The sequence below is a fragment of the Triturus cristatus genome, chromosome 2_2 (assembly GCF_964204655.1).
Source record: "Triturus cristatus chromosome 2_2, aTriCri1.1, whole genome shotgun sequence".
Taxonomy (NCBI): Eukaryota; Metazoa; Chordata; class Amphibia; order Caudata; family Salamandridae; genus Triturus; species Triturus cristatus.
Window position 1 is genome coordinate 60663392 of NC_140582.1, and position 24148 is coordinate 60687539.

The 24148-nt window shown below is 43.7% G+C and overlaps 1 protein-coding gene across 4 annotated transcripts in view; it reads left to right on the forward strand.

Annotated features, from left to right (window-relative positions):
• The window catches only part of RUFY3 (RUN and FYVE domain containing 3), a 355495-nt gene that overhangs the window by 310714 nt on the left and 20633 nt on the right, over positions 1–24148 (forward strand). For all 4 annotated transcript variants that reach the window (XM_085640989.1, XM_085640990.1, XM_085640991.1 and 1 more), the window contains 3 exons: positions 5187–5263; positions 7714–7741; positions 12699–12773. In XM_085640989.1, coding sequence (XP_085497115.1) covers positions 5187–5263; positions 7714–7741; positions 12699–12773 — 180 coding nt within the window. The remainder of the gene's footprint in view (positions 1–5186; positions 5264–7713; positions 7742–12698; positions 12774–24148) is intronic.

The window sequence follows — 24148 nt, forward strand, 5'->3', positions numbered from 1 at the left end:
TTGGGATCGAGTCGTCCACACTCGAGCACTGAGCCAAAACCTTCAGGTTCGAAGCCGAAACCAGTCTCAGGCCCAAGTCCTTCGACACAGTCTTGGGATCCGAAATCTTCGGTACCAAAGACACCGACACCAAAAACTTCTGCACCGAAACATAAAGATGCTTCGCAACCACCACAGGAGTCCCGTTTCGACGCCCCGCCTTCGAAACCGGACCCAAAACAGAAAGAACTTTATATTTATCCAAAAACTGGACATATTGCAACCAAAATGCCACATAAATTCAAATCTGAGTCACAGGACACTTATCACATTCCTTTAAAAAGGAAACATGTTGGTACTTACCCTTCTCCTCCTCCTCCTCCTCCTCCATCACCTGCTTCCCCACAAACGCAGCATTTACGAATTACTCCTACTAATTTGCCACTAACACCTGATGATCAGGATGATGAGAATGGGGGCAATGATCCTTCACCTGCAGACCCCTGGAAGGATTATAATACGGATTCTCCCACAGATAATGATCCTGACCTTTATCCTACCAAACCTTCTCCACCAGATAATAATGTAGGCTATATAGAGCTGCTAAGTAGAGCTGCTGAATATCATGGGGTACAATTACATAAGGAGTCCCTAGAGGAGGATTTCCTCTTTGAAACCCTTAGTGTTACCAAAGAACCATCCACACACACTCTATGCTCAAAGGCATGTGGACGACATATTTAACAACCCGGTTCGTGCACGCATTCTCACCTCCAGGATAGACAAAAAATGTAAACCTGCACCATCAGATCCAGCTTTCATTAAAGGCCAGTTACCTTTCGAATCTTTAGTGGTTTCTAATGCCCGTAAACGGGCCAATTCACTAACGTCAGGGGATGCTCCACCTCCAGACAAAGAGTCTAAGCTCATAGATGCCTGCGGGAAAAGAGTAGCCTCCCAAGCTGCAAATTACTAGCGTATTGCTAATACCTAGGCCCTTTCAGCCAGGTAAGATACAGCATTGGGACAAAATGGAGCAATTGCTCCAACTTCTACCTGATGAGCATAAAACCAAATCCCAAGACTTAGTGCAAGAGGTGTAGCTCATCTCTAATTCTTTGATTAGGTGTGCACTAGATGCAGCTGAACTGCGGCTAGAGTGTCAATAGCAGTGTGTTACTAAGAAGACAGAGATAGTTATGGATTTCGGGTTTTAAACCCGAAGTTCAGGCTTCCATTCTTAACACACCATTTGATAAACAACATCTCTTTGGTCCTGTAGTAGACATGTCCTTAGAAAAAATGAAAAAGGATGCAGACGTGGCTAAATCTATGGGAGCCCTACAGTCCACTTCCAACCGTGGGTCATTTAGTCGCACCTTCAATCGTGGGGGTCAAAATATATGTCTTCAGACAATGCCTCTACACCTTACAAAGGCAACAATCAGCCCTCTTCTTCAAAAGGTTTCTTTAGAGGAGGCTACATAGGCAGCAATGGTAGAGGTTCCATAGCCGCACCTCCACCTCAAATAAACAGTGACTTGCTAACTCAACTCCTGTCGGGTGACATCTTTCACAATTCCTCCCTGTCTGACAATCAATAACTACAGACAAATGGGTGCTAGGAATTATCTGATCTGGTTATTGCCCGGAGCTTACCAACAATCCTCCAAACATTCCCCCGCGTTCACATAAAATGTCACCGGATCATATACACATCCTCAAACAGGAGGTTCAGTCTCTCCTTTTAAAAGGAGCCATAGAGCCCTTACCACTGCAATATCAAGGGTAGGGCGTATACTCCCTGTACTTTCTAGTACCCAAAAAGGACGGCTCTCTCAGACCCATTTTGGACCTCAGAGAGTTAAATCACTACATACAATCAGATCATTTTCACATGGTGACTCTTCAACATATGCTCCCACTTCTACAGCAAGGCGACTTTGTCTACTCTAGACTTAAGACACATATTGCTACATTCCAATACATCCCGCTCATCGCAAATATCCCAGATTTGTGGTAGCGGGCAGTATTACCAGTTCAAAATGCTCCCTTTCGGAGTCACCACTGCTCCCAGAGTGTTTACCAAATGCCTGGCAGTAGTCGCTGCTCACCTGCGAAGACAACACGTTCATGTCTTCCCGTACTTAGATGACTGGCTCATCAAAGCCATCACTTACATAAAGTGTCTCCAGCACACTCGCATAACACTACAGTTACTGCACCAACTGGGGTTTACAGTCAATGTATTAAAGTCTCATCTCCAACCTTCCAACACACAAACCTATCTAGGAGCGACTTCTGATACTCGAAAATGTGCAATATTCAGGCTCTAGTCGCTCACTTTCAGCCCACCCAATCACTACCAGCTCGAGTGTATATGCAACTGTTGGGAGTGATGGCCTCTTCCATCATGATTGTCCCCCATGCAAGGCTTCATATGTGTCCCCTCCGGGAATGCTTAGCAAGTCCGTGGAACCAGTCGCAGTCTTATTTGACCGATCTAGTGTTGGTGAACGGCCGCAGGCCGCAGTGGTGGAACCCACAAAATTCATAGACCCTGTTCCACAGACAGTACTAACAGCAGACGCGTGGCTTACTGGTCGGGGAGCTCATCTCCAGAATATCACAATTCAAGGCTTGTGGAGTCAAAACCAAAAGGCTCTCCACATAAATCATCTAGAGCTGCTAGTAGTGCTTCTAGCGCTCAAAGCTTTTCAAATTCACCTTTTAGACAAAGCTGTCCTAGTCCTCACCGACAATTTGACAGCTATGTACTATATACAAAAACAGGGGGGACACACACTCTCCAACTGTCATACCTACCTCAAGCCATTTGGAAATGGGCCCTAAATCACAAAAACTATCTCCTAGCAGAACACCTTCTGGGAGTAAACAATCAAAGCGCCGACCTTCTCAGCAGACAGAGGCAGCAGATCTACTGGTGGGAACTTCACCCTCAAGATCTCCTCCCATACTTTCAAAGTTGGGGTTTTCCTCAAATGGATCTTTTCGCAACACACACAAAATCGTAAAATGCTCAAGCTTCGCCTCCAGGTATCCACACCAGCTCCCCAAAGGCAATGCACCATGGATGAACTGTTGAGGGATATTTGCATACGCTTTTCCGTCTCTCCCACTCATTCCATCACTGGTTTAGAAACTCAGGCAAACATCCCTCACACTAATCCTAATAGCTCCCACATGGCCCCGTCAAACTTGGTTCACGACCGTGTTGGAGTTATCAAGAGTTTCACATCAAAAGCTACATCTCACATGCAGTCTCCTCACGCAGAGCCATGGAGAAATCAGGCACCCAGATGCCAAGGAACTCAACTTAGCGATCTTACTCCTGAAGTCCTAGAGTTTGGATATCTCAATCTTCCTCCAGACTGTATGAACATTATCAAAGACGCCAGAAGGCCTACTACAAGAGCTTGTTATACAGTTAAATGGAAACGATTTGTTATCTATTGCAATAATATCAATCCTTTAGATGCTTCAATACAAAATATCAGCAGTTATTTATTACATTTGCAGTGGTCAGAATTAGCTTACACATCCATCCGCTTACATCTTGCTGCAATAGCCGCCTACCTCCAAAACAGACAGCACTTGTCTCTTGTTAGAGCACCAGTTATCAAAGCATCTATGGAAGGACTAAAAAGAGTTTTACCACCAAGACTTCCACCTGCCCCAGTTTTGCACGATTAATGGGTCCACCTTTTGAACCAGTGCAATTTCTCTCATGGAAAATTGTTTTCCTCATTGCAATTACTTCACTGAGGAGAGTGGGTGAGCTACAAGCACTAACCATAGAAGAACCTTTTTTTCCAGCTTCACAAAGACAGTGGTCCTTCGTACCAACCCTAAATTTCTACCTAAAGTATTATCTGCCTTTCACATCAATCAATCAGTTGTTACCCGTGTTCTTTCCTCAACCAGACTCCGTGGCAGAACGTGATCTACACACTTAAGATGTTAGAAGAGCTTAATTATATTACATAGGAAGAACAAAACCATTTTGTAAGACAAAACAACTTTTTGTTGCTTTTGCTCCACCTCACAAAGGCAATCCTATATCCAAATCAGGCAGGTATTGCTAGATGGATTGTTAAATGTATTCAAACATGTTATACGAAAGCAAAGAGAACTTTAACAATTCCCCCTAGAGCGAATTGCACTCGTAAAATAGGGGCTACTATGGCTTTCTTAGGAAACGTTCCCATAGTTGACATTTGTAAAGCTGCAGCATGGTCTACACCACATACATTCACCAAAGACTATTGTGTAGATGTGTTGGCAAGGCAGCAAGCTAAAGTAGGCCAAGCAGTACTTAGAACACTCTTTCAGACAATTGCAACAGCTACAGGTTAGCCGCCACTTTGGTAGAATACTGCTCTATAGTCTATGCAAAGCATGTGATCTACAGCTGACATGCCTCGAACGGAAAATGTTACTTACCCAGTAAGCATCTGTTCTTGGCATGTAGAGCTGTAGATTCACATGCACCCACTCGCCTCCCCGGGTACATGTATACCTGTTACAGTTCCTTCTTATCTTATATACATAAGCATGGTAATCTCTATTCTACCTTTACTAACTCCATTCTCACTCTCTACAGGAAAACAATCTAACAATGGAATCGATGCCCATGCGCACTGTCACCAAAAGGAGGAGTCACCTATCTCGTGACTGGAAAGACTTCTTCGAGGAAAAACTTGCAAACATCCGGACCCAACACTAGATGGCAGGAGTATGCAAAGCATGTGAATCTACAGCTCTACATGCAAAAAACAGATGCTTACTGGGTAAGTAACATTATCCTTCTATATTCTATGCTTTAGTAACGCTGGGTCTGAATATAACATTTTAATTACATTTTTCGGGTTTTATACATTTAGCTAAATTATTAACCTGCAAAATAAATTTCATTGGTGGCTCACAATTATTGTCACTGCTAGTTGGCTGTAGGTCATAGGAAAAACGATTATTTACCCCATGGTAAATAGTAGAACTTACAAGTTTAGTCCCTTTCTATGCGTATGTTTTTGTAGTAGCCGACAACTCTTGTAAAAATGAAAATTCACATTATGCTAATTTCTACTTCTAATTTGCTTACAAAGTTGAATGTGTGGCTTGTTTTTGAAAAGTGGTCTGTATTAATGGTGGACTTCTCAAATAATTCTGTAATTTTCTTTTATTAGGAAAGGCAATGTAAACAAGAAGAAAAGGTTGGAGTTCGAGAAGAAGTGGATCAAAAAAACAACTTTCATGTTAACAAGTATGGTTGAAACATGTTTTGTTCATTTCCCCGGACACTCAATACGCGGCACAATGTGTAGATAGAGACAGACTGACTTATTAGTTCAAGGACATCATAAGTGCAATGCAAACCGCTGCTGTCAGGCAGACTCCAAGACTTTACTACTGTGTGACGGATTACCGAATTGCACCATCTAAGCAGGCATTTATTAAAAAAGAAAACATTTCTCCAACATTTTATGTACGATCAGGAATTTGTGCAGAGTGAATATTTTATTTATGCAGTTTCTGTGGCATTTAAATAGCCCACTGGCATTATAGTAGAAATATGAATATTGAGCAAAAGCAAATAAACAAGTCAGAACATAAGTTAATATAGAAGTAATATCCAGGTTCAGAACAGAATGAAAGTAGCTTACAAACCTAGGTGACTAAAGACAACATTAAACCCACTCTCCGGTAAGAGCCAAACCCAGAAGCGCATGGGAACCTGAGAGGTTGGCAATGAAGCAGCTGATTAAAATATGTCACCAAGCACCTATGAGGAATATTTATTATGTGCATTAAGGCATGCTATCCTTTAATGATGTAGAAGACCAGAGACGTGTCTCTGTACCGCAAGCATGTGTGGGGTTGAGCACCTAAATATCCTCATCTGAGGGAATACCTCACACTGTATAGGCAAAGAGAAACCTTGGTTGTTTTCTCATGCACTTGTGTTGATGTACCAATGCTCTGCGATGTGTGTGTCTAGGCTTATGTTCTGAAAGCCTGCAAACCATGTATATTATAGCATAGATTATGAATGCAACATTTTTCGGTACCGTTTATAAACCGCATGCGTTTGCACTGTAGAAACTCTGTTTCAAAAATATTTAAAGCCAACAAATGACAATCAGACAAAAACAAACTGGATACATTATAACCTCTTATTATACACCAGTGACTTGGCAGGTACGGATTGTACCCTAGTATGCTGCAAAGGCACCTGAATGAATATTGGAGTTTAAATAATTTAAGCATCAACATTTCCAAAATGCGCTTACTACACTTGGAAGTGAAAAATGTAAGTAGAAATTTGATAGTATTTCCTTAAAAATGAACATCTCATGTACATACTTGAGAGTTGTTTTTAATGAAAATTTTGTATTTAAAGAGAATGGGCAGTCAGTGTTTAGGGTTAGGATGTCAGTGACGAAGGGCTTGTCAAGCTGCAAGAGGGAATTTGCCACTTTTTTTCATAAGGCCTAAGTTAAGGGCATACTGAGCAAGGTGGCCCACATAATTAGACATCACCCTTCTGAGCTAGTTGTAGAGACCCACCCCCCCTTAATTTGAAATTGTTTGAAGGAAGATCATTAAGGTGTGACCTGATCATGTCTGCCTCTCTGAGTAGAGGTCCTATGGTCAAATCGAAGGCTAGCTAGTGCCTTAGATGCGTAAGAGAGTCACAACTAGCGGGAAAAGTAAAGAAATACATTTAGTAGATTTTTTGGAAAATATGGGCTTTGGTATGTCTCAGGGAAGGTTGTGAGAGGTAATCTGCTTGTATGAAAAGAAGACCCTAAGGGAAAAGAGACAGTATTGGTATTTGGAGCGGATTTTTCTGAACATTTAGCACACTCTTTTCACAGTAGTCATTTGGGGCTGTTAATTATCTATTGAGTGTGCTCAGCCAACTTTGAATAGAAACCTATTGCTGTCTGGGTCGGGCAATTTAATTAAATATTGAATATTAGCAGTGAGCTGCGGCTACTGATGCGCAAGTGTTTGGTCTGAAGAGGCAATAAATGAATGCCCGTTCGCTTGCTTTGCTGTTCTGTTTTTCCTGAGAGGAAGAAATGATTAAAGCCTGCATTAAAAACAGTTTAGTACAGTATCCAAAGTCTTTGCACTTTCGTCTTCCTTGGTACTGGAAAATGTGGCAGTTTACTCCATTGAACGAGTCTCTTAATGAAAAAGAAATAGTTTAAAGCATATTAATAATTTTAATTTATTTATGATGAAATTGTAATTGTAAATTCAGTATCAAATGTGCTGAAGATATAAATGTAATGTGTTAATACTGTCTCCCAGAGCTGGCTGAACACAGAAGATTTAATCAACTTCAATTTGCAATAGAAAAGATTTAGGAAGGCAGAGGACGTGTAGGCTCCTGTTAGGAACACAGATGAGGTGGAATCAAGCAGATCTTAAGAAAAGCTTTAGCCACCTGCACTTTTTTTGTTTTTCTAAGATATTAAGCACTGCATGCTTGTGATGTGAAGGTGATAAGTTTGAGATCTGTAATTATGAGCATGTGTGTCTTTTAGCCTGTTTGCAAATCTTGAGCCTGAATGTAATACAAAACTAGAAACTCTTTGTTTCTTGTTTAATTCAGCATTCAGAAAATATGGACCTTGTAAGCACTCTTGTTAAGGGAATAATGTTTGGGATATCTTGCAGTAACTTGTCGATTTTTCCTTGTAGGGTGTTATCTAGTATGCAAGAGGAACAGGTCAGTGTCACAACAAGTTTCTTTTATTATGTTTGGTATTGTGCAGTTCGGTCTTTTTGCTTTTATGCTTTCATATGGAACAAGTTGAACACACACATTGTACTGGCTTTATAGCATTGTGTTACTTGTAGCCCACATTCCGAGGCTAATACAGAGCTTCTGTTACCAGGCGAGTGCTGTGTATCCTTGCTGACCACGTCTTGCACATGAGCAGTATGGCATTTGCGCTTCCCGAAGCTTCTGAATGTGCCCACTTTGTGGCCTTTTTAAGAGTGATGGCATGGACTACATTTACAGTGGTAATGAAGAAACAAAGTGGGGTATTTGGAAAGGGTCAATATTTTGCACTGGCTGGTAAATTCACATCACTTTTTAATGAAAAACATCTATTGGCAGGACGCCATTTGGCATTCACCAGCAGCACTCTGACACAGTCCTCTTGTTCACCTTACATCACCTGAAAGTCTGACAACCAATTAATCATTCGTTCATGACCTATCCCAGCTTGAGTCGGAGTTATGGAAAAAAAATCTCCACCTACACAGCTTCTACACCACTCATAGGCTTTGACATTCCTCTCCTTGAGCAATGAAATAAATAATATTAATGCTGTAGTATTGATTAAATATGTCTTGCAGCATTGATTTGTGGCCACAAGTTTGTTCAAATAAATCCAGAAGTTAAGAGGGACTCTGTTCAACACTTAAAACTTTTTTTTCAGTCAGCAGGCATCATTTGGCTTCAAGTTTGGTTTCTTAATAAAATCAAAAGATCGTAAATACCCAACCATTGTGTTTTTCAGCTACCCAGGAGAGGTCTTCATTGACATTTGGTGGTTCTGCAGACTTTAGAACCATACTCTAGCCCAAAATTCTAATTTTCAACATCTTTGTATTTTATTGTTTTTACCATATTTCTTTTTGTTCTTCAGTCACAAACACTTGTGCTGAGAGAATATATAAACCAGTCATTGAAAATGCCATCTTGGCTGTGATAGGAGCATAGTGAGGACACTGGTACGACTGCATTTTCTTCCCAGTCACTTCGTGACATGTGGTATATGCAACGGTTAGTCACATACCAATAGTACCTACACTAGTCAGGTTGGTGAATTCTATCAGTAGGCCATTTGGTCATAATGAGCAGTCATCATTAGGCAGCTGGTTTCAGTCTGTAGACGGGGGGGGGCTGGGGGGGCTCAGCATTCAGTCCTCTGAGGGATGACTGAATAATAAATCAGGTGATTCCTCCGGGATTACGTTTTAATGGATATCTTTACATGCTGTGATGGTGGATAGTGGTGTACAATTTGATAGACAAGCTATCCATTCTGTGCTATTCTTTTTTGCATATTTAGAGAGCCAGGGCATAATGCATCAATTTTGAAAATTCATGTTGTGCTCATCAGACTTGAATAGGTTGGTGGTAAATTCTGAGAGCACTTCCAAGGTAATAGTCCAAAACAAGTAGTAGTTTAACTGATCCCCCTTTTAATTACACTGAAGTTAGATTGTGTGTTTGTCTGTGTGTGTGTGTATGTAGAGGTATGGCAATGCTTTCAGTTGTATCCTAAGATTACTAGCTTAACCTGACGTTTCTTAGCTGGGGTCCAAAAACATTAACAAGAACTGTGGTTGGATATTGGATTCATTATTTGACTGTTGGAGGTTGTGGATGAAAGAAAAAATCATTCTAAGGCCATTTCACTGAGCGCCAATTTCATATGCAGAATTAATGCACTGATTTTAGATGGCCATGCTCTATTTTGGTGAGATTCACCTTTGGTTATATGGTCTAATGATACCGCCATGTCTGGCTGTGGCACTTGGATATAAAGTCAACTTTCATCACAGTATCGTAATTGCCTGATAAGCTTGCACACCCAGCAGCTGCTCCATAGAGACATAGATGATCACTGGAGATAGAATGGTGCATAGTTTTTTTTTCTGCATACAATGTGAAGTGGAACGTGGGTACATGGAGGCATTGTCTGGACAAACTGGTATCTATAAAACAGGTTGGTTGTGTAGCATCATAGGATAGTGCGACAGTCTGTTATGTTGGTCTGAATTTCGATAAGTGTAAAAACGTTTTTAAAATTGTTGATGAAGAAAATCAAAATAAAAAAAGGTGAGTGTTCATAAGAGGAATTATATACTTTGAAGACCGAACATGATCAAGGACATAGCCTTAGAGGCATTCTAAGTCGGGGTGCGTATAGCCTTTGCATAGCACAAGATTACTAAATAGGAATAAAGTGTTAGCCTGAATGTGACTGAAGCAAGTGATGAGCAGTTAAGACTAGGAAACTATGGGTAGGTTGAAGTATAAGTAGATAAATGGTGGAGGTTGTTGTGAAAGGGGTAACAGTGGATTAGTTGTTATAATGGCTCTTCAGTCAATGCAATTGGCGAAATTGGAGGTGGTTAATTCTAGTCTCGAAAAGATAGTGTGTGTGTGTTATCAAGTGGTCGCTCCTGGATTTTAAAGAATGTGGAAGAGATGACAACGGTTGGTGAGTTTTAAGCGGATGGTCCTCTTAGTCTTCTTTTGTCTGGGCAATGACTATTATTGACTTTCTTCAGTCATAGCCCTGCTCCCTCTCAATGCCTTCCATCAGGAAGGAAGGATTCAAGATGCTTGCACTAGCCCAGGTCTTGTCAGCCCTTGACCATGGAGACTGGAAAGTGGTGTTGGGCCTGCAGGATGCATATTTCCAAATGCCCACCCTTCAGGCCCATAAGTCCAACCTGTGGTTCGTACTGGAACAGGAGCATTTGCAGTTTGCTGTGCTCCCTGTCGTTTCACTATTGCTCCTGTGGTGTTCACGAGTGTGAAAGTGGTGGTAGTAGCACACATTCGGGGCTCAAGGGTCCTGGTCTGCCCCTATCTCGTTTACTGGCTGCTGAAGATGAGCTTGCCCCAGGCAGTCGTCAACCACCTTCAGATGACTGCAAATCTCCTGTCCTCTTTGGGGTTCACTATCAAAATGCCGAAGTTCCACCTGACTCTTTTGCAGACGTTACCCTTTATCAGAGCTATTCTGAACACGGTTCGGTTTCGTGCCTTTGCCCTGAAAAGGAGAGTCCAGGACATTCAGGCTGTGATCTCGATCTTTCAGACTCTATCCTGGATTTCAGTGAGGTTGACTCTAAGGCTACCACGACTGATGGCCTCCTTCATCCTGCTGGTCAATCATTCCAGGTGGCATATGCAGGCTCTGCTGTAGGGTCTGAAGTCTCAGTGGACCAACATCAAGGGGACCTCCCTCTGACCACGTCCAGATCTGACAGGAGACTGTGAAATATCTGCAGTGGTGGTTACTGGAGTGCGATTAGGTTGGCGGCAGACCCCTCTCCTTATCCCAACCGAAGTTGACAGTGGTGACAGATGCATCCCTTACGGGTTGACATGGCCATCTGGGAAAGATGGAGATCAGAGGGCTCTCGTCTCCAGCGGAGGCCCAGCTCCATCTCAACTTTCTGGAGCAGAGGTCCACCTGATTGGCACTGAAAATCTTCCATCCATTCAAGGGGAAGCAGGTACAAGTACTCACAGACAACACCACTCCATATTGTACTGATGCAACAAACCGTGTTGGGTGAGGTCACAGACCTTGTTCCAGAAGGCCTTTGCCTCTGAAATTGTTAGGACCACCAAGGAATTTTCCTGGTGGTGAAACACCTGGCAGGAACATTGAATGCAAGGGCGGACAAACTCAGCCATTGGCACCTATCGGATCACAAGTGGCAGTTGCGCCTAGAGGTGGTGCATGGTCTCTTCCATGAATGGGCAGAACCTTGGCTTGATCGGTTTGTCACCACAGACCACAATGTCAGCACTTCTGCTCTTTGGAGTTTCCAAGGTGTTGCTCACTCAGACATGTGTTCCGCCTTGAGTGGAACTCTGGACTCCTGCATGCTTTTCGGCAGAGAGCACTCCTGACCTGAGTTCTCAAGAAGATCAGAATCGACCGGGTCCAAGTTATTCTAAGGAGGAGGAAAGCCTCCACTGTTTGGACCCCGAGAGAGTTCTAAGCTTCTATATTGATTGTACCAAAGAATGCCAGGTGGACGACCTGCTCTTTGTTGGGTTCTCTGGAGCATAAAAAAGCAAGGCTGTGCAGAAGAGAACCATCTCTCAGTGGATCGGCTTTGCGTTACGATCTGCTACATGCTCATTCCATCAGTGCCAAAGCTGCTCCCCCTGCATTGGCATGTGAAGTCCCTGTCCTGGACATTTGCCAGGCAGCTACGTGGACATCCCTCAATGCATCCACAAAGCACTATTGTCTGGACATGCAGCTATGGCAAGAGGATCATTTTGCTCGTTCGGACAGGAAGCATGAATTTCAGGCTTCAGTCCATTCCCAGAATGACCTCTGAATAAGTACTGCTTTGGTATTTATTCAAAAGATAAGGAATTTGCAGCTAAGAGATCTGTATCAGAAGAACAAACTACTTAACTTCGGTAATGCTTTTTCTGGTAGAGACTTTATTAGGCCACAGTTTCGTCATTCATCCTCCCCGTTCTGTGATTGGACTCTATCCATTAATAAGTTCTCAAGTGTAGGAATCTGCACACTACTGATTTTCTATTGAGGCTCTGCGTCTGAGAGCGCAGACAGCCTCAAAAGCAACTGACGTCCGCTTACGGAAGTAGCGCCTAAATAGGCTCTGCACATGACATGGAGTGGAACGACCTCAGTGCAGAGTCACACTGCGCCACCTACAGGCATGCAGAGGTACTGGTGAAAAGTTTCCCAGATCCAATATGACGTCCGGGAACTATTCAAAAGGTGTGGAATATGCAGCTAGATAGTCTGTACCAGAAAGACCATTACCAGAGGTAAGTAACTTGTTAAAGAAAATTGTGTATATAACTTTTTTTATAAGGAATTTTCTCTGAATCTTACAGTGTTTTACCTTTTTACTTCCTACAACCATCAATGAACTAGGACCTGCCAGCAGAAACTGTTGTAGCTCAGTTGTGTTCGCTTTGCAAAGATGATGCCAGCTTGAAGCAGCATAAGGTAATTTTGTTTGCTAATTTTATATTCTAGGCAAACGATTCCTAGCTCTTTACGTGTTTTTTTAGGACCAGATTGCAGCGTAATCCATATTGTTACTGAAAAGTCATGTATTGACTTGTATAATGGTGTCTGAGTCTGGGAAGCAAAGTGTTTAAAAATAAAAAATAAAAAAAGTGTTAGTCAAGCAAAGCCAAAAAGTCTGATTTTAATGTGCAAACACATGCATTAGTATATTAAAGACAGGCAAGATGCAGTGCAAGAAATGGCAGCAAGACTTTATTGAAGGCTCCCCTGAATTAAGTTTAGTTTTATTTTCATTTCTATATCAAACTGATGTTTTGGTTATAAAATGGTGTGTTGCTCTTTCATATGAATGAGGTAAGATGTTTGCAAACATGAACAATAAATGGTAGAAACCCTAATTCAAAATTAAACGCAACAAAAGATATTAGAATCACTTTAATATAATCTTTTTTAAATGCTGCACCTTGAGTGCATAAAAACTTGAAGATATATTGTCTTTGACATAATTAAAGTGTCGAAAAAATACACATGTTGCCATAAATATCTCCTTTCTGCTGATCACTGTGCATCTAGAAAAACAGAGCATAAGAAGGAAAAGCTACGTTAGGGTTTCTTTTTTGAAACTGCATCATTAATTATGCTCTGTGTTGTGCCTTTAACTTTCGCTACTGACTCTGGTAGTAGGTATTGTGACATCAGAACTCAACTGTAGTAAGTTATTACAATTGAACGGCTCCATCATTGCTTTATCATAGCCAGGGCCAATGGAATTATCAGGGGAGGACCAAATTATGTGTCAGGCTTGAAAACATTATGCGGCAAATTATGCAACAAAATGCAGCACATTCTGTGATAGTAATGTATCCTAATTTTAAAAAAAATTACGGTAACACTGGATAAATGTTTCACCTCATTAGTACCAATTTAACATCAAAATACAGTAATAAGCAACTGAAAGATGACCAGTTAACCTTTGCATAGGGCTGTCCACTGTACGGCAACACGTGTTGCTGCAATTTTACTAACTTTTGATCCATTTGAGCAATAACTAAATGTAGTATATTGTTAAAATATGCAGAGTACGCAGCAGATGATTGATTGTGGCAAATGCATCAAATCTATATAATTATGCGAGAAACGCTACAGCTGCAGAATTGAATAATTCCAGTGCTCCTGATGATATGAGACTAGAGATTTTACAAGTTGCCTGCAATAGGGATACTAGAGACTGACTTGTATACAGGAATTTCAGGCTCCCATGTATTATATATAGAATTATAAATGGTTAACTTTGAAATTTGGGGATGTTTTCCACTTAGAGGTTCTGACTGACATCAGATAGACTACAGAAGCAAAGAACCCGAGGTAAAAAACATCCCTGTAATTCACTTTTTACTTCTCTAATTTTATGTTATGTATGCCCTCCCCTAAATCAACTGCCCCTGCTTTTAGCTGCTATGCAGTGGCAGAGGAGTAATGGGGTAACCATGCCTTTGTTATGAAACCCTGTCTCGAAGGTGGAAAAAAGTAAAGGTCTTACCTCCTGTGTTTGACCAGCACCCACCCCCTTCCCTGCGTTTCTTCCCCCTTCAGCAGCTGTGCTTTCTGCTTTATTCAAGCAGGCAAGCATCAGTGTGCTGACAGGCTCTCAGAGAGCCCTGCCAACCTGGCCTCAAAGGCCTTTATGGCGTAGCAACAGTGTTAACGAGTTTTGGTATCAACTGTTGCTACATCATAACAGTGAATTATCAGATTTAGAAACTGAAATAAACTAGAGGCTCACTGTGGGGGCCATGTATAATATATTTACAATAGAAGTGTATGCGCTGTTATTGGGTGGACGAAGACGGGGGGCGTAAAATACATTTTTCGCCCAACTCTTTCACAATCAGGTGCTATCTTTAAAGTAATTGGCCAAAAATATTAAAGGGTTTGCCGGATGATTCTCAGGGTTGGTAATGTGGTATTCTTAATAGATTTGCTGTTTATTTTGTTGCGTTGGAAGCTTTTTGAAGCAAAACAAGGCAAAAGCAGCATTTTCTCACACTACAGAAGAGATCTTCAGTTTGCAGCCTCTTCCTCAGACGTTGGATTTTCCAACGCAGCATTGCTGTGTGGAGAATAAAGTAGTTGAGGGGCGAGGTATCAAACCTGCCCGCAAGACAGATTTAAATGAAATGGAAGACATTTGACAGAACAGTGTAGAATATGTAGCAAGCTGTGCCATTTTCATGTAAACATGCAGAATAATAGAATACATAATAGTAAATTAAAAGTGTAATGAAAAGGAGAATATTATGTGGAACTGCTGGACCTTCCCAAACTAATTGAAAGAGTGGTGGTCTGGAATGAAGAAGTGACAGAAAGAAGCGAGAGAGGTAAAAGGAAGTAACAGAACTAGAAAGGCAGGAGGGTGGGTCCTCAGAAGGAAAGGGCTTGAAGGTGCAACAAAGAGCCACACAAAGGGGAGGTAAAATAGGCCTTCACAAACTGCAAAGCAGGCAATGGAGGGAAGGAGGAAGGACGCATGAAAACAGCCAGCATTATTGGTTGAGAGATGCATAGCTGGCAAGTTTTCAAATAGCTTGTGTGCGACGCTTATAAGGTTTGAGTGTGCATAGGAGTGACACTTTGCTGTTGTGAGAAAGTGCCATCCTTCTTGCATGGTATGCCCCCACTTTTTGCTGAATTGCTGAATGTACTTTGACTGAGTGTGCCCTGGACTCTGTGCCCTGGACTCCTGCCAATCAGGTGCCCAGGGCCTATGTTCCTTCCCTAAAAACCTAAATCCCAAATTGGCAAACCCTGGCCACATGTCAGCCCCTGGTAAATGGTACCCTAGGTACCCAGGGCCTTGTGACCAGGGAAGGCCTCTAAGGGCTGCAGCACTCATTGTGCCACCCGTAGAGGCCCTGTACCCTAACACACACACACACACACTGCCCTTGCAGGCTGAGTGTCTGGGTACAAGACAAAACAAAGAGTCGACATGGCACACATCCCTGTGTGCCATGCCCACCACCTACACTGCCCTGGCATACATCAGCCACCCCTCTAGCTGGGTGCCCTATGCCAGTGGTGTGGGCACAGGAGCATGAGCTCTGTGCCCCTACAGTACCCAGGTCCATTCCTGGGCACTGTAAGTGCAGTGCTGCGATTTAAGAGTACGTGGTGCTGAAAGCTCGTCAAACACGAACTCCACAGCACCGGTATCAAACTTCTCAGCACATTAAACCCACACTGATGCCAGTGTGGGATTTAATGTACCAAGCACCCCAGAGGGCATCTTGGAGATGCCCCCTGAAACCTAACTTACAATCCACGTCTGGTCTGGGAGGCTGCCACACAGCAGACATGTTGCTGGACCCCTGGGTAGGAGAGCCCTGCTCTCCGGGGCCTGCAACAATGCACTTCCTGGGCGAGGGGCTAGATCTCCTCCCCCAGGATGGGCAGGGGGAAGCTTCAAAGGCATGTCGCCTCTGTGAGCTTCCCCAGGCCACTGGCAGCCCCCACTCTGGCAGGAAGCCTGGCCGGAAACCCCATTTAAGGACGGGCGTTGTGCCAGCCTGCCAACCCCACCCCTCAGGTGGGGGAGGTGAGGTGAAGCACTTCTCCGGACTCTAGTCATCTTGAAGATGGGAAGCCCTGCCCAATCAGGACTAGGCTACTGCCCCCCTCCCACAGGAGAGTGGCAGGATAGGGGGTGTACCCACCCCAGGACACGGACCCATTGGTCCCTGCCCTTCACCTACCTGTAACGCCCCTAAATCTAGTATTTAGAGGCACCCTGAACCATCCTTTTCCAGATTCCGAAATACAAAGAAGAGCAAGAAGAAAGAAGACCTGCCCTGCAGCTGCTAAGAAGAGGAAGACACCAACTGCTTTGGCCCCAGCCTTACCGGCCTGTCGACCCTCGAACATGCTCCTGCTCCAACCCGGCATCTCTTGTGGCCAGCAACCTCACAAACCCCGGAGGACCTGGCTACCCTTTGGCTGTAAGCACCTGGGACTCCCATGAGTAGAGGCTCTACTCAAAATCAGCTTCTAATCCCTGGCATCAGCCCGGAACCGCGAACCCTACACACTCTGCACCCGCCAAGCCTGGCCTGTGCCGGAGTGAACAAAGACCACAAGGACGACCCCAAGGCGACTGTGACCCCAAGTCAGGCACCCAAGGACTTCCCTCGACGCTCCTGACGACGCCTGCAGCCTCAGAACCAGGTACCACCCCCCCCCCCCCCCCCCCCCCCCACACCGCGATCAACAGAGGGTAAGATTTCCCGACACCAAAAGGCACACCGGCGCCCCGCGACCCCCTGTGCCCAACTCCTGGGTGCCTACCTATCCTCCAACTACCCAACTTACCTCTCGAAGTGGTGGTGGCACCTGAAGAATCTTCGTCCCCGAGCTTGCAGTCTTTTTCGAAACCGGAGCTTTCCCATTGAAATCAATTGAGCGCCCGAAGGCTCAAAATCACCCTGCACCCAGCCGCCCGAGTGGCCCTGGCAGTGTAACCTTTGCACCTATCTACTTCCCCATTTGCCCTGAGCAAGTGACCAGGAGCCCAGCTCCGACAGCCGCGTGGCCTGCTAGTCAGCAGCCACCAACCAAGGCCCCCCTGCCTCCCATAGGATAACATTGGGCCTAGCTCACTCTGCACCCGGCTGCCCCTGTGCCGCTGAGGGTGTAACAACTGTACCTACCTGACCCTGGGAGTCTCCGGAGTCTGTGCCCAGAATCTTAACTCTGCCAGTCGAGTACTTACCTGAAAGCCGATAACTCAATTTTCTCCATAGGGTAACATTGACTGTTTTTTTTCCTGAAATTTCTTCTAAGTGTGGACTTTTCAAAACTTAAAATATTCACCAAAAATCAGCCGAGTAACTAAAACGAAAATACTCACCTGCTATTAGGTGAGCTCCCAGTGCTGGATCTTGGTGCCCAGCACTGTCCCTGAAAAATATTCACAACCGTACTTACCAGTAACCCAATTTTCTTCCATAGGAAACCATTGACTGTTTTTCTGTGAAATTTCTTCTGTGTCGATTTCTGAAAACTTTAAATATTCTTTAAAAATCGTATAGATTGTGGAAACGTAATTGCTTACCTGTTTTGGATAAAGGTCCCAGCACTGAGTCTAGGCACCCAGTACTGGATTACAAAAGTAACGAGAACATACTATACCTGCAACTTGAATTTTCTTCCATAGGGAATCATTGACTGTTTTCTATGAAATATTTTCTAAGTGTCAACTTTTAAAATAGCAAAATATTGTCTAAAAATCATAACAGTAACAGAGTCGACTTATATCACTTGTTTCTAAGTACTGACCCAGGACTGAATCTAGGATCCAGTCCTGGAATCCCAAAAGTAATCCTAAAAGTAATCTATTGCAAATAACTTGGAACTTCCATTGAACTCAATGCGTTATTGTGTTTAAAATTGTGTTACACTTGTAACTTTCTACAAAAGCCAATTGCATATTGCAAAAGTATTTATATAAAGCATCTCATTCTGAGAAAGTATATTTTAATACCTATTGTTGGTTCTAAAATAAAGCAAGCATATATTTTTTTATATATAAACCATTGGCCTAGAGTTCAGTTATTGAGTGTGCGAGACCATTTGCTGGCTGAGTGTGTGCAACAAATGCTTTATCCTGTCCTCAGATACTGCCTTACTGCTCGACCAAGCTACCACTTTAGAGAGTAAGGGTATATCTAACTTTAGCCTCTGCCAAACCTCTGGGGACTGTGGACTCTGTTCACCCTGTACCTATTTGGGAACAGTATATACAGAGCCACTTTCTTACAGCTGTCAACTGTTTGATGCTTTAAGAGACACCTTATTGTAAGTAAATCAAAACAATGACTAGTATTTGAGGGCCTCTGTGTGTTTTCTAGTATTGCAGCCCTACATATCACACAAGTGAGCTTATGCCAAAAACAAGCCTGCCCTGTTGACTTTTACAGTGCTTGTTTACAGTATCAGCTAAATGAGTAATAACAATAATTTTGTTGAGTAGAATTGAAAATGTTTCAGTTCTGAAAATATGTGACTGTGAAATAAACATTACCAAGTTCGGTTGAAGGGATAGTTGCCTTCTATGTTTCTCAATCATCTCTCTCCCGTTCTTCCCTTGGAAACTCTTTTCTCTGCTGTTTCTCAATGTTTCCAATTGCACCCTTTTTCTCTCCGTATCTTTACGAAATCCGCCAGATGTATATCTTATATGTAGGCCTGGGTGGATTTCGTGGAGTTCCACCTCAGGGACCAAAAAACTCGGCCGAGCTACGCAGAGTTCTGCAAGCGGCGGAGAGAATTAGGTTGTCCCGTTTGCTCTGATTTTTAGCACTGGGTGTTTGTCCTGGAAAATCAGCACCATGTGCAGTGCAAGAGGGCAGTGCTTCTTTCTGCCGCTCAAGTAGATTTTCTACTTGAGCGGCAGCTCCCTTAACGCAAACAGATAGTTTCTCACTGCGAGCGGTCACAACTATCTGCAACCGCCTGCATTGAGAAATCTCGCTGGGAGATGGTCTAGCATTGGATTTTCCTCGTTTGCCAACTTAACGTTGGCAAGCGAGGAAAAAGCAAAGCAAAGTTCACCGCCCAGGCCTACTTACGTCATTTCCGTCCTTGTAATCACTGTGTTTTCACCATATGTTTCTCTATGTATTTCCTTGTGTTGCCCCCTTTAACACCCACCAACCCACTCTTTCTCTCCTCTCATCTTTAAACACACTATTTTCTGGTATCTCTCGTATTATCAGATGCAATTCTGGAGATACTACCTGGGGTAAATCTGATGGATAGGACTCAAGTGCCTTGTACAGGGCGTTTTGGCGCTGCTTACAACATATACATGGAATATGAATGTGTATGATTCACACACGGATGGGATTCTTAATCTCTACTGGCTTACATACACATTGACACATTTCGCAAAGCAGATGGTGTACTTTGGGACAGTAAATCTTTTCGAGAAAATTGTGTTCGAAGCATATGAGCTGCAGATCACACACTTGCATTAGATCGCCATCTGGTGTTGGGCTCGGATGCTTGCACCTTGTTGTTGCATTGGAAGAAGTCTTTGTTGTCATGAGATAGGTGACTCCTCCCTTGGACGATAGTGCGCATAGGCATGGACTCCATCCTTAGATTGTTTTTTTCCGCCACTGGGTTCGGATGCAACTTTTGCGCTCCGGTTCGAAATCTCCATTTCAAACTTTTTCGACGCGCAAAACTTCCTCAAATTCTTCGGATTGACTTAGAACATCTTCATCGCGCCTTTCATCGGCTCGATTCCGGTAGTCAACGCAGGCCGCTGGGCCTATCCCATCGTCTAGTGGACGAAACACGGCTGGTTTTAAGAACAATTCGAGGAAGCATAAATAAAAGAAGATTATTACTGGATTGTGCAGGAGTTATTACTACGTGCTTCCTAACAGCATTCACTTTAGTGTGTGTGGTGCACCCCTGGTCTTTATGTTTTGAACCTTCTTACATATGACACTGATCGGGTATTTATTAGGTGTTACAAAATGCAAGTGGCATGTTCACTTCACTAGAAGTTGATTTTGATTGTCCATCTGATCCCCCTACAGGAAATATCACCTCATCTGTAGCAGTCCTCGGCACTGCAGCTGAGGTCCTATAACTACCCTAATCTATTGAGAAGAAAGCAGTACCATCTTCAAGAGATCCCTACAGCCTTCATGTTCTCCAGAGCTATTGCACCCTTCAATGAAGTCACCATGGATCTTGCCTTGGCCATAGAAGATGTGCCAGCTCCCACTTCAGCAGTGGGCTTCCAAATTCCCTGCTTCCCTCATTTAGCCCTGGGGGGCCCAAAGTGCTTGTCATCTCACCCTTCGACTGAGAGCCTAGTGGTTCAGGCCTCCTCTGGTACAAAACCTAATCCTAACTTCTTTCCCTCCACTCCTTTGCTCAGCGAATCAAAATGTATGGATGCTATGGTCAAAAATATGTTTTCATCTGGAATTCTGTCTCTTTCCTCCTCTAATGTTATGTACCTTTTTATTATTATTATTATTAGGAGCTTATAAAGCGCACTTATACCCAAGGGTGTCCTGGCGCTGCACACTGACTCCCTGGAGCATGAGGGGCCTATTCTTTAAATAGCCAAGTCTTCAGCCCCTTTCTAAAAGAGAGGAGCTCCTCTGCATTCCTGATATGCGCCGGCAGGCTGTTCCAGGCTTTCGCTGCACAGTAGGAAAAACTATTTCCTCCCCAACTGGCCTTTTTTATTCGGGGCACCGCAACTAGTCTGCCTTCGGAAGAGCGCAACGCTCTATCAGGCACATACCAATCGAAGCACCTACTCAAAACTCTGGGCCACTACACTTCAGTGTTTTGAAAACAGTGCACAGAGCCTTAAATTGAGCTCGTCTTGATACAGGCAGCCAGTGCAGTTGCCGAAGTCCCTCTCGTACGGAGGCAAACCTTGCAATGCCTGTAATCTGTACAGATGTTTTTTTTCTCAGATTCAGGTACAAACTGTTACAGTAGTCCAAGCGTGACAAAATGAGGGCTGAGACTGCTAACCTGAAACTATCGGCTGGATTTTTGTTTTTTTTTCTCACAGTATCCTAAGGATATGGAAGCAGGTCGAAACCACTCCGCTAACCTCATCCCCACAGGCAAGTTTCTGGTCCATGATCACACCCAAATTCTTTGCCTTGCAAGTGGGGACTGGTGGCTTCCCCATTGCTTCAGGCCACATATCAGGAGTCCAGATGTTAGGATTGTTCCCAAATATCATGACCTCGGTCTTCCCTGCATTCAATTTAAGGCAATTCGAGGCCATCCAACCAGCAATGTCTTTCAGGCAGTCATGGCACCTTGCGGCCATATCCACTTGAGACCCTCGCTATATGAATAGCACAGTTTGTGTGTCATCAGCATAGGATATGAGTTGCAGTCCAAAGGATCTTATCAAAGCCGCCATCGGGCTGACCTAAATATTGAAATGCGTTTGACCTGTTACTCCTAGGCCCTTTGGGAGATGGCCCAGTTGGCTGTTCCCAGTCTTCCAGAACATTTTCTTGACAAGTTGAGGTGGTGGATGATAGACTAAATGTGGCCAAGCAGGTCATCTGCCCGGGCCTTGACACAAAGGATTCAGTGGCCGTGGCTATGGGCAGTTTGGTGGCACTACACAGATATGATTGTCTACGCGCCACTGCATTTTACAGGGTCATCCATGCCTACCTTATAGATATGCCATTCGATGGCTCCTGTTCAGTGGAAAAATTAAATCTGCCCTCAATAGATTAAAGGAGGGTTGTGCCCTGGCTCACTCGTTGGCCAGTAGGTTTTGCTTCTGTACAGTGCATGGACACATGCACATAAAGTAGGCTCTGGGATGCTAGTTTAGGGGGTTATTCCCCGAGCTAGTTTATTGGCAGCACTAATCCTTGCAGCCGATTCAGCAGCCAAATGAATTTTTTCCAGCTACGTAAGGTGCGGCAGCTCCAAGGACCAACAAGGACAACAGCACTTGTATTTCTCGCTCCCACCAAACCGCTTTAGCTCACTCTCAAAGGGAGCTGATGGGTCACGTGGGAGGGCAGGTGCCACCTTTTCTGGCATGCTGAAAATCCATTGTTTTGAACTATTAGGTCCTTCAGATCCACAAGATTAGATTTGCCCTCATCTCCATTTATCCTTCCTATGCCCTCTACATTTTAGGGTGACCATGCCCCGTTCTCTAGTAGAAGGTTCTTACCCTTCTGAACAATGGGAGCAAGAACAGGTGTGTTAATTGTAAATTGTATGTTCGAGATATGTGTGGATTTGGATACACATGCTGTGCATATTCCTGTCATCTAGTGTTGGTCACAGATGTGTGCAAGTTGTTTTTCTTTGAAGCAGTCTTTCGAGTCATGAGGTTTAGTGACTCCTCTTATTGGTAGTGCGCACGGGCATCGATTCCATTGTTAGATCGATTGTCCCATATAGCGGGTAAGGATGGAATGAGAGCCAAAGCAATGCATAGAGAGAGGTCCATGTGGGGAAAAAATGAGATGGAAAGATTACTGCAACAGTCACAGGTGTCTGGTGAGGAGGCTGGGTGCATGTGAATCTTTAACACTACATGCCACGAACAGATGTCTATTGGGTAAGTAACATTTTCCATTCGAGGCATGTGTGTCTGTAGACACATATTCAGTGCATTGACTGCAAAGCAGTCCTCCCAAAAGCAGTGGCTAACCTGTGGGTGTTGCAGTAGTTTGTAAAAGTGTATGGAGTACTACCTGGCCAATCTTGGTCTGTTGGCAGGCTAGCACGTCCACACAGCAGTGTTTTGTAAAGGCATGTGGTGTGGACCAGGTAGCTGCTTTGCATACGTGAGCTATTTAAATATTCCCCAAGAAGACTCCCTTTTTGCGAGTGGAGTGGGCTTTGTGATGGATAGATAAAGTTCTCTGTGTCTTCGCATAGCAGGTATAAATGCACTTGAGTATCCATCTGGCAATGCCTGATTCGGAGAGGGCCTTTCCTTTGTGGGGTTTTGAGAAAGCGACAAATATTTGCTGAGTTTTTCTTTAAATTCTGAGGGCTCGTTTAACAGAGTGTGAAAGGCCCTTTCTGCTAGAGAGTCTGGTTGAGGGAAAAAAACAGGGAGTTCTACGGTTTGGTTCAGGTGGAACTAAGAAACCAGCTAAGGAAGAAATTTAGGGCTGGTGTGTAGGACAACTCTGACCTTACGTACTTCAAAGAGAGGTTTTTCTAGGGTTTGTGTCTGGCGCTCACTGACATGCCAGAAGGAAGTAATGGTGACCAGAAAAGCCACCTTCCAGGGCACACACATCTGGACCCAATGCTAGATAGCAGGAGTATGCACCTCATGTAAATCTACAGCATAACATGCCATGAAAAGATGTCTACTGGGTAACTAACATTTCCTTATATAGCACTTACTACCCAAAACATGACATTAAAGCTCATTGTGGTAAGTAGGATATTCAGGAGTCCAGGTTTTAGAGGTAAATACGTATTAGATTAGTCAGATGTTCTGTGCTTTAAAGATTGCCTACATTTACTGTAGTTGTTGGAAACTGGGCACATTTGGGATGTTGTCACCTCAGAGGCGGGTTAGCCACGGGGCCCAGTAGCCTATTGGCCACTGGCCCTCATAGCCTCCTAAACAAGGATTTCAGGGGCTTCCCTGGCACCAGAACCTCAGTTCTGACTTTGGATCCGAGAATAGGCACAAAGAAGACGCCATCACGGACAACAGGACTTTGGACTCTGCCGCAGTTCAAAGTTAGGACACTTAAGTGCTCTGAAGAGACCATAGACTGGAACTATGTGTTTGACATGGGTAT